Source organism: Galeopterus variegatus, unplaced genomic scaffold (assembly GCF_000696425.1).
Source record: "Galeopterus variegatus unplaced genomic scaffold, G_variegatus-3.0.2 Scaffold13664, whole genome shotgun sequence".
NCBI lineage: Eukaryota > Metazoa > Chordata > Mammalia > Dermoptera > Cynocephalidae > Galeopterus > Galeopterus variegatus.
In genome coordinates, this window is record NW_007739775.1 from 1,249 (window position 1) to 12,447 (window position 11,199).

Consider the following 11,199-nt stretch of genomic DNA (forward strand, 5'->3'; position numbering starts at 1 on the left):
GATTTGAAAACAGCGATGATAATAATGTGTTATACTGTACTGAGTCAGTTTTCTGTTGCTTGTAACAGAATACCTAAAACTGGGTACTTTATAAAGACATAAAATTTATTTCTTATAGTTTGGGGAAGTCTCTGGTCCAGAGGGCACATCTGGTGAGAGCCTTCTTATGGTGGGGACTCTCTACAGAGTCCCACGTTGACGCAGGGCATCCTATGCGGAGGGCTGAGCAAGAGCACATTTCTACATGCTTTCTCCCTCTCCTTATAAAGCCCGCATCTACTCCCTGATAACCCATTAAACCATTAACCCGTTAATCCATAAATGGATTGATCCACTCATGAAGGCAGAGTCATCACAATCCAATCACCTAAAGTCCCCACCTTTCAAATAGCATAATGCGGATTAAGTTCTAACATGAGCTTTGAAGGACACACACATTCAAACCATAACACTTGCAGTTTCCAAAGCACAGAGAGCTCTGTGTGGGCCAGTCTGAAAGAGACCACAGGGAAGGTGAGTCTGAAGCTATCGCTGGGGCGAGGAAGGCAACCGCGGGCTAAAGTCGTGCAGGCACTCTCCCAGCTAGGCCAGATGCGCAAAGGCACGTTGCTGTAAAGGCAGTCTGCTGGCAAGGCTGGTGAGAGAAGTCCCCAGAGGATTTGCCTTAATGAACAAATGAACAAGCACATCAGCTAGTTACGAGTAGAGTTCCTCCAAAATGACAGGTCTCATCCACAGGCATGGTGACATACTCCATGGATGCACAGGACATGCTCAATTTTAATGTTTGCTCTTCTTACAGCTCACATTTTCATACATTATACATCGACTCCCCTAAACTACACCCTTTGTCTGAATCTCAACTTTTATACCTTAGCTAATGGTTTCATATTGCTGTAAAATGCTGCTAACTACCAGGAACTGCTGCTGCTAGGAGAAAAAGCCAGGCCTCACTTGAGGTCAGAATCAAGCCCAGCGTCCTATCTTCCTCTTCCCCGTGGACGCCAATCGTATCTCAGGAGCCCACAAGGTCTGGAGCTTTCTGACCAGCCCGATGTCATAGGGGTGGGGAGGTGGGTACACAGGTGAGATGGAGCCACCCAAGACCCTACTCAGCTCAAGGTGTCATGCTAAGATCCCTTCCCCCATCTTTTCTCCAGGGATTTAGTGAATTGGGGCAGACCCCAAGGATTTTGAGTCTGTTCAGCTATCCTGTACCTCATTCCTGCAACAGAAGGTGCCTGTGGGAATGAGACATACCCAGGCCAGTTTCCCCAGTCCCTAGAGAAAGCTGACCCCCACCCCAGGGCCCCAACTCCATTCAAAGGTTCTTGCCTGACCATTCACTAACTTGCTCTCAAAGCAAGCAAAACCTTAATGAGGAGTTTCAAAACAGCTTTGGCTCTTTAGAAACAGAATTGCCCACCCTCCTGCCTTAGACAATTGGACCCTCCACATTGTGTCAGAAAGTGACAGCAGGTGTGCGGGTTTGGGAGCAGCTCCCTACAGGGTCTCTCCTCTCTCTTCCCCACAGCAGCAGCAGCTCTCCCCCTGGGGGACCACTGAGCCTTTGTCCACAGATCAGAATGCAGGACAGCTACACTCAAAGCAGGAAACAGGCTCCCAGATGCCAGTGGCTGCTTTTGTACCAGTGTTAGGATGACTTGAGAGGGGCAGAATTCTCCAGCTTTGGGGGTGATAGGAGATATGAAAAAGCCCCAAATTGTCTTCAACCCTACTCTGCATGTAGCACAATTGGCCAGGGAGCCCCTTCCTTTGGGGACTACTCTGACCCATGTGTGCCTGTTTGACTCAGTTTATGCCCCATCATCAGACCCTGGAGGACAGGCAGGGTGATGGGCATCTCAAACCCAATGATTTCAGCAAGGTACATGATCACATAACATCCAAACCAAGGTGTTATGGCACTTCAAAAAGAGAACATCAGGACAGTGACGTCTGGGTAGTGAAGTTCCTGGCTGAACTCAAAAGTCCCCACCTCCAGATCAGTGCCACATTCATCCTGAGACGACTGAGGGGACTCCATCCTTGGTGTAAAAATTTGCAGCAGTCCATTAGCAGTCGATGAATATGGTGTAAGAACTTTTTCATTGGTATATTTTGTAGAAGTTAATATTAATGATGATGATAACTTAAACGGTGGTACATCGTGCTCAAAAGTCAAAAGAATCAAGTTGACAAACGAAATATAACATACAAATACATGTTATAAACCCAAATCCGACATCATTTCACCGGCTTCATCATTAACATTTTCCACCACATAACGTTAATGTTAATTTGAACTCTATTAGTTATTGTTTAATCTGCACTTAATTTGAAATGCATTTTGGTTTCATAAAAGCTATTGCCTTATGTTTGTACATATTTAAATACTAAAATAATTTAGTCCAACATGTAACATTTTGAAGATGGCTTCAAGTATTATTTAAATGTATTATTTAAATTTGAGGAAATGTTATATAGTATTTGTCCACTTAACAAGTACTCACTAAACCTAAGAAACCCATCTGCTCGGGTACCATAAACCGATTTCTGTGGGAGCTCCAGATAAAAACATTTTATAGTACAAGAAATTACCTCCAGTACCACTACCCTTCGTGTGCTGCATGAAAGCAAGACACAAACTTTGGTCCAGAACTAAGTCTCTTTCAATAAACAGAGGTCAACCGCTTCACTCAATCAGCAAGCACTGTTTATTTTTTAAGATACCCCAGAAATATGGATCAGGAAGACAAAGAACAAAAGCAAAACTATCGAGCCACCCTGAAAAAAAAAAAAAAATGCAGTTCCCAAATGAACGTGTTACTTGAAAATATAAACCATTTCTTCTTAGCTTGGCTCCATCAGCCATCTCGGAAAAGGATGTTTTTACAATCGGAGCAGAAGTATGACTGGCCGCTCCCACATTTACATTTCTTTGTTGCAAAATGAATGTCACTTGTTCAGATTCCAGCAGTGGAGAAAGCAGCAGCCGTAGTGGTTACTTTCCAAAGTGAAACTTAAAACCACAATCTCCGGTGCACAAAAGGCAGAATGAGTCACAGGAAGAGGCCACTTGCTTGCAAAACTCATTAAAAGCAATGCGGGGCTGAATGGACTTCCTGCACCAATGAAAAGACTGCTGGCATTGGGACAGGCACCCGAGGCTCCAACAATTTGGGGGAGGAAGGGAGCCATTAGAAATCGGGGCACAGCCTAGGTTCACAGGCACCAGCCCCTCACCCCCCGCCTCACACCACAGTCTGCTTGGCCTGGAACCCCTCCCAGCCTGGACAGGCTCACATCTGAGATCCCTGGGAAGGTATCTCAGGTCAGAAGCTGTGCATCTTGTGACTCCAACAAGCACCTGTGTTAGGTTTCCAAGCTCCTTTCCAGGAGTGGCCGAGGCAAGATGTCTTTACAGGGGCTTCCCTCCTGCAGCAGGCCTCGGTGAGCTCCGGGCAGTATCTGCTCTGGCCAGGCCAGACTAAAGTCAGATGTGAGCTGCAGCAATATGAGAAGCTTCTCCTGTGTCATANCTCATTAAAAGCAATGCGGGGCTGAATGGACTTCCTGCACCAATGAAAAGACTGCTGGCATCGGGACAGGCACCCGAGGCTCCAACAATTTGGGGGAGGAAGGGAGCCATTAGAAATCGGGGCACAGCCTAGGTTCACAGGCACCACCCCCTCACCCCCCGCCTCACACCACAGTCTGCTTGGCCTGGAACCCCTCCCAGCCTGGACAGGCTCACATCTGAGATCCCTGGGAAGGTATCTCAGGTCAGAAGCTGTGCATCTTGTGACTCCAACAAGCACCTGTGTTAGGTTTCCAAGCTCCTTTCCAGGAGTGGCCGAGGCAAGATGTCTTTAAAGGGGCTTCCCTCCTGCAGCAGGCCTCGGTGAGCTCCGGGCAGTATCTGCTCTGTCCAGGCCAGACTAAAGTCAGATGTGAGCTGCAGCAATATGAGAAGCTTCTCCTGTGTCATATGAAACGTGCTTCTCGAACTTGAGCGTGCATCAGAATCCCCTGCAGGGCTTGTTAAAACACACTGCTGGGGACCACGCCCTAGCTTGGTTGAATAGGTCTAGGATAAGGGCCCAAGAATTTGTATTTTTAACAAGCTCCCCAATGCTGGAGCCGCAGGCTGGGAGACTACACAGTCTAAACGGTTTTTAGACCTGAACAAACAGCCTCGGACTGCTCCCTTTTCCTAGCCACGTAGTCATGTGGGACCTCAAGCTGCGCCAATTGGAGGTACTTTGGTACCAAAACAGTCCCCTTCTCTGCCTACAGGTCCAATCCACAAGCTGGCTGGTTTCCAAGTGTAGCACCTCAGGGCAAGGGCCTTTGTCAAAGCAGAGCCGATGTTTTTAAAAGGCTCTGCTACCAAACCAAAAGCGACTGTGCCCCCAGGTGGCCATTTGGGCCCACGGACGTGCAGGGCCAGCTTCTGTCTGGTCATACTCTGGTTTCCTTCAGGAACCAAGCCCCCTGCCTGGCTTGCAAAAGAAGTGACACTGATGACCGCCTTTGATGTAGCAGGAGTTGCAAGAGGGGTTTGAAGCAGAGAGTGGAAAACCCCACAGCATTTTAACCGCCTCCCCTTAGCTTATGGCAGCAACGGAGCACAGTGCTGCTCCCACTGGGTCTGAAGACAAAATACAGAAAACAGCTGCACAGAGGGGAGGCCAGTGAGATGTCAGAGGTGATGGGACAAACGCTGCTGGGAGCAGCTGGTCAGGACAGCACCTTTTCTTAGAAAGAGCACTTTGGGGCCCAAAGCTGATGGCCAGTGACCCCATCCCCTGTTCCTCGGCCTCCAGTGCAAGGGTGGTGGCATGTCCGTGTTGGAAAACCAAGCTCTAAAGGAATTTAAACATTCAGGTGATCACAGCTGAGACATTGGGGCAGTCCAAGCTACCAGCTGGCCTCCCTGAGCACATGTGAGAGCGGCCAGCAGAACCTCAGGGCACAGCACAGCCTGGTGCACCACGAACGAGAAGGATGCAAGGGTGGTGGCATGTCCGTGTTGGAAAACCAAGCTCTAAAGGAATTTAAACATTCAGGTGATCACAGCTGAGACACTGGGGCAGTCCAAGCTACCAGCTGGCCTCCCTGCGCACGTGTGAGAGCGGCCAGCAGAACCTCAGGGCACAGCACAGCCTGGTGCACCACGAACGAGAAGGACGCAGGGCAGTGACAGAATGAGGGAATCAGTGGGCCACAGACAATAGTTTATACTAATTTTTATTTTACCGATTTACCTTACGCACCACAATCAGAGTTGGAACAAAATCTGTGATGTTGCTCAACAAAATGAGAGGGGTTTTTTGGTTGTTTTTAAAGATGTACAAGCATTAATTCTACAGATGCCCAGAGGTGAACTGTTTGAATTTGGGCTTTGTGAGGAATCCAGCCTAGTATCTGTGCGGCTACATTTTGAGCATTTAGAGACCATTCATTCCACAATCGCTTGGACGATGCAGGTAAATCAATAGGTAGTCTCCAACCTGACAAGGATGCACAAAATCAATAGGAATTCTGACCATTTTCAGCTCGTATAATTAAACTGGCCAAGCATCTTGACTGATTCACTCAGAATGAAAAACAAATCTGGGGTATACCACAGAGAAGACGAGAGCCCAAAAAACAAGGACAATGGATGGGAGGCAAGGGGAGCCCATATGGTACACAGCCAAACATGGAGGCCCGGGGTAGTGCTTCAGGAACAACACTTAATTAAGACCTCCCTGCTCCCAAGTCATCTCAGGCTGCAGCCTTCTCCTCTCTTTGTTCATCCCTCCTGTCTCTCCCAAGTGCATGTAGAAGATTAGTATTTTACCCACTTGAATCTAAAACATCAAAAAAGATGTTTATTCCAAATAGTGAACAGTCCATAGACTTAAGCATTTTTTTAGAGTAATATGCTTGATAACACACATCAGAAAATCAGCAATTTAATGACTTACCAAAAACTACTTAAAATTCACATGCCTGATTTTCAGAGAAGTCTTTCATCAGTCTCATTTATTACAATATTTTCTAGCTTTGCATCTAGCACGACACAATGAAGTACCGCCGTGATTTTTATCATCACACCAGCATATACAAATACAGATCAAACGTTGTAAATAAAATGTATTTAAAGTGGTGATCAGAACCTAACATTGAAAAGGGAATTCTCTTTGAAGTTGTAATCATTTTTCTCCAATGTGCCAGGTATATATTTTTCTATATGCCAGGTATACATTTTTCTTCATCACATGTGATAAACATTTGATGAGTTGTCACTATGGACTGATTCATTTCCATAGGGCAACTCTGAAATGCATGGTCCAAATATACCATTCGAGCACATGAACTCAGTGTCACAGGTTATAGTCATGTACACACAGATAAACCAACTCACATATGCATGAGTGCAGCTCATATACAAATCTCACTTTCAGAAGCCACAAGGCAGGTGTTTATAAAGCAGCCTCACCAGGGCTCACACTGAACTTGACACAGATCTGAGAGTGTGACTTTTGGAAAGGCATGATCTGTTTCAGGGTGCAGTAATGTGGAAGTTAAAGGTACATCAAAATTAGGGGTCTCAAGGAGCATGCTCTCAAACCTCCACTTGGAGAAAGGACTACAGAGGGTCATCCTGATGAAGGGTGAATTGCATGAGGGATATGCACCCACTCTTGCCACCAAAGCTCCTCACAGGTGCAAAGGAGAAACTGTAGGCCCGTGAGCTGATACTTAGTTCATTCAAAAATATCATTGTGGCAGAAAGAATTAACGCAGCCTCCAAAGGTCACTAATAAACAAGCTCAGAGGACTTAGTTAAGGCAGGACTATTTTTAATTATTTTTATACCTCCAAAACGGAATCTGCACATGCATGTCCATGTTTCTATGTGACTCTGCGATCAATGACACACGTCTTATTGGCTTCTCTCTGCTTGTTCACATGAATGGCTCAGCAAAGGCATTCGCTGCTACCAGAGCCACCCAGCTACAAGGGAGGCAACAACTCTGGATTTTCTTTCACAGAAAGAGTAAAATTTCAATCAACTGTCCTATTTTTTGCCTCCTATGACTAACCATGAAATTTAAATAGAAAAGCATTTCAATCATTGGAATAAAATACTCTTTAAAAAAATAATATTTCAAAAAGTAAAGCAAGATCTTTAACCAAAGTAATTCTTTTACTTAACTGTTCTCTTTACAGGCCAATTTAAATAACCAGTAAAAGAATCACCTTCTCACAGCTTAAAGAATGTCACTCAAATCATTATTTTTTAACTTTCTCTTAATTTGAGTGAGAAAAGCTAAGGAAAATAAATTACTCATAAATTCCAAAAGGAAGTCCAGTGTATGGAATTATAGAATAGTGCTCTTTGGATAGTCTAACACATATCTTTTTAATGTATTAGTGACAGTTGCAATAGAAGGAATATGGATAAAATGCTTCTAACAGGAACCCAATCAGAGTAAATAAATAATATCTACAAAGAATATAATTTAATTTCTTGAAACTATTTTCTTAAAATCAAGTAGTTTCTTTTGAGCGCTCCCCCCAAAAACTGACATCATCATCATTTGGCATAAGCTCTGTGCAAGTCCATGTTATCAGCACCACCTCGCTGGATAAAAGGATGCTGGCAGAGTGTTGAACTGATCCAAAACACTGCCTTACTAATATTTACTATCATTTTAATTTAAGGCATTACAAAGTTACCAAGAGCTAAACACAGCACATTCTAAATAAAATATCTGCCGCAGATGCATTAAGGCATAAATATTCCAGCCTTGAGCCACAAAAAAATGGGGGAAAATATGCCAATTACATAGACTATCTTTAACCAAAGGAATTAAAAAAGAATTTATCACCTAAAAATGAGACTAGTCAGCAAATACTGCAAGGAAACATCTACAAGGCCAAAGCCAAGGCCAAGGCCAAGGCCCAGACCCAGTGAGGTCTGAATTCCCTTCAGGGACCTCAGATCCAGGACATGTCACCCTTCACAGCCCTCCCAGCTGTGCGCAGAAGAAAGTGGCACTAACGTTGCTATAATGGAAATGTGCCCCCTCTTCTACCAAAAACCGTGCACAGCTGGCTCAATTGACACTGTCATTAGCCGGGACAGCCCTTGGACAGCCACCTTCTGCTCAGGTTTCACAAGCCCACACTGCACATTAAGCAATAACTAATCTCTGCAGCGGATTGAGAATGCAGTGTTGGAATGGGCATTAAGCCACAACCAAGGAATGCTTTCCACACTAGGCGTGTACCCGATTCCTCGCCTACAAATACACCCTCCGTATTTCACTTCGAAGTGTTACCCCTGAAGGTGAGGCGGGGGAGAAATGCTTCTCCATCACCGCTGCTCTTAAGCAAACGACGGCACACAGGCTCCCGAGCTGCAGCTGCGCATGCTCACAACCTATCCTTTAATGCGTGGCGCCCAGGCTTCTGCACTGCTGGCTCCAGGCTGCTCGCACATCTTATGTGGAAGCAGAATGGACGTCCTGGTTTTCAAAAGGTGGCAGTGGCTCTCTCCAGAAGGTGAAATTACTGAAAGTATCCGAACACGGGAAGTCTGAAGAATGGCTTCTTTTCAGCAATGGGAAAACGTGGTCAACCACTTCACAGAGCCTCACATACCTGGAAGGAAAATGGACATCGTCATTGCCACTGAGTGACACCTAGCCATGCCAAAACCAGCTACACACCCGGGGCTGCACTTAGAAAGTGGGAGAAATCTACGACCCCAAGTGGCAGACCACCTACTTAACAAGACTGACATAATTTTCTAGAATAATTTCTTACTAATTAATCAGAAATCAGAGATGAAACAGAGCATGAAAAGAAAGAGTCACAGAAGGCTCCCGGGAAGAAGTCTGTGGGACTTGACCTTGCACAAAGGACAGACGAAAGGGGGCAGAGCAGAAGCAAAGGACGATAGGAGGAAACCAGCCTGGCCAAAGGACAGCCACCACATGTGGGACCATAGGGGAAGCAATCACAGACAAAGCACATCTTTGGTGCGTCAAACAGAGACTGCTTCGTTGTTCAAGGAAGACTCTGGGCCCTGGAGTGAAGGAGACATGGATATGACCTTCAGCTCTGTTATTTACTAGCTGTGTGATCTTGGGCACGTGGCTTAATCTCTCCACGACAAAGGGAGGAAATGAAAACTGTGCCACGGTGTTAATATCAGAGTTAAATAAAATAATGTATGTAACAATAATGTATACTGTATACTCAATAAATATATTCAATGACAAATCATTATTAACATGTCTTAGGAAAAGACATGGCTGGTATTAGGGTCAAGAGAACAGGGATCTACTCCTGCCTTACTTGCTGTGTAAGCACGGACAAGTGTCTTGCCCTCTCTGGGGCTCAGACCCTTCATCTTTACAGTATGTGGAGTTGAACTAGCACAGAATTTCTCATTTCTCCCTACAACAGTCTATCACTCTATTTCCCAAGAACGTGTTGCATATCAGTTTCTGTGGCCTGTACAGACAAGTGTCTTGCCCTCTCTGGGGCTCAGACCCTTCATCTTTACAGTATGTGGAGTTGAACTAGCACAGAATTTCTCATTTCTCCTTACAACAGTCTATCACTCTATTTCCCAAGAACGTGTTGCATATCAGTTTCTGTGGCCTGTACAACAAAAAGAAAGTTGCTATACTGAATATGAATTTTCAGACCTCTGTTACCTCCAGCTGAGATTCTAACACAACCAGCTCTCTCCCGCACATCCCAAGACTCCTTCTTGCATGGGTCCCTCTCCAGTTCCAATTTTCTAAGAACCTAAAGGGGCTTTCGAAATCCAAACTCCACGAATTAGCATGTTCTGAGGCATAAAATAACTTATTAAATAAGGATGAGTGTGTGTATTTAATAAAGGACCTCCAAAGGACTTATGAGAAACAGTATGCTTGCACAAAATGGGAAAATTCTCTCAATATAAAACCAAGAATTGTGTCTTTCCTGGGGAATAAAACAAACAAACAAATTTTTTAAATACCTCTTGGCTTTAAGGCCTATTTGTTTGAGGTTTGTGGCTGGGGGGGTGCCCTCCCTGCATGGAGCTGCTCCCTGCTAGGCTGCGGTGGGCACCAGAACCAAACCCACTCTCACATGCTCTAGTGGCAGCGCCAAGCTCCATCTGTGCCTCTCTTGAACCAACCCACTATGCACAGGCTCCTCCAGAGCTAGCAGAGCTCATGCCCTGATGCTCACAAATGCAGGAGAAAGCATAAGCTTCTCCACCCGGCGTGGCCCCATCCACCTGAAGACATTTCAGATGATCATCCCAGGTTCCAAGGGACAAGCACCGACTTGGCTTAGAAATGGTTGTACTGAGTTTAGTGGTAGAGAAATGCATGCTTCCCGGGAAAGGAGAGTTCCTCTCTCCCAGGAACAGTCCCATCTCCCTCCAGGTATAAATGACGACGTTCTTTGGCACTATGTAAAGTGTGCTCCCACGCAGAGGTCCGCCCCAGGCCAAGGGGTGGGCAGAGCACGCATTTTAACCCCAGAGCTGCAGCGAATGGAATGACCTCCTGAGGCCTCCCAGGCAAACCCTCTTAGACAATGGGATCCCTCCTTCCATGCACCACCCAGCAAGACCTGCCGCTCTCCCATTTCTGGGCAGTATCCCATTGGTTGAAAGTTCTTTTTGACCTTAAACAGAAATCCACTAGACCAGGGAAACCCTTTCTTGTGGGAACGCACCACAGCAGGAATGCAGAAGAAAAGGGCAGGACAACATTGCCAGAGAAACTGCAAGAAAAGGGTCAAGAAAGAAGCCAAGTTCCTGCTGTTGTTCCTCCTAACTCACCTGCTAAAGAGCTGGCAGGGGGAGGTGGGGAGGGTTGCCCATCCTACCCTCGCACCCCACAGACCTTGAGAACGACTTGAGAACCAGCATGACTGTGGGGCTGGGAGGCCTGTGGGGCAAACGCACCACAGCAGGAATGCAGAAGAAAAGGGCAGGACAACATTGCCAGAGAAACTGCAAGAAAAGGGTCAAGAAAGAAGCCAAGTTCCCGCTGTTGTTCCTCCTAACTCACCTGCTAAAGAGCTGGCAGGGGGAGGTGGGGAGGGTTGCCCATCCTACCCTCGCTCCCCACAGACCTTGAGAACGACTTGAGAACCAGCATGACTGTGGGGCTGGGAGGCCTGTGG

The 11,199-nt window shown here is 46.0% G+C and overlaps 1 protein-coding gene across 1 annotated transcript in view; it reads right to left on the minus strand.

Moving 5' to 3' along the window:
• Positions 1-5,236: 5,236 nt before the first annotated feature.
• LOC103581677 (phosphatidate phosphatase LPIN1) overlaps positions 5,237-11,199 on the minus strand; it is a gene marked incomplete at its 5' end in the record, with an annotated part of 22,113 nt that continues 16,150 nt past the window's right edge. Inside the window, one exon of the mRNA XM_008563453.1 lies at positions 5,237-8,661. Coding sequence (XP_008561675.1) covers positions 8,502-8,661 — 160 coding nt within the window. The remainder of the gene's footprint in view (positions 8,662-11,199) is intronic.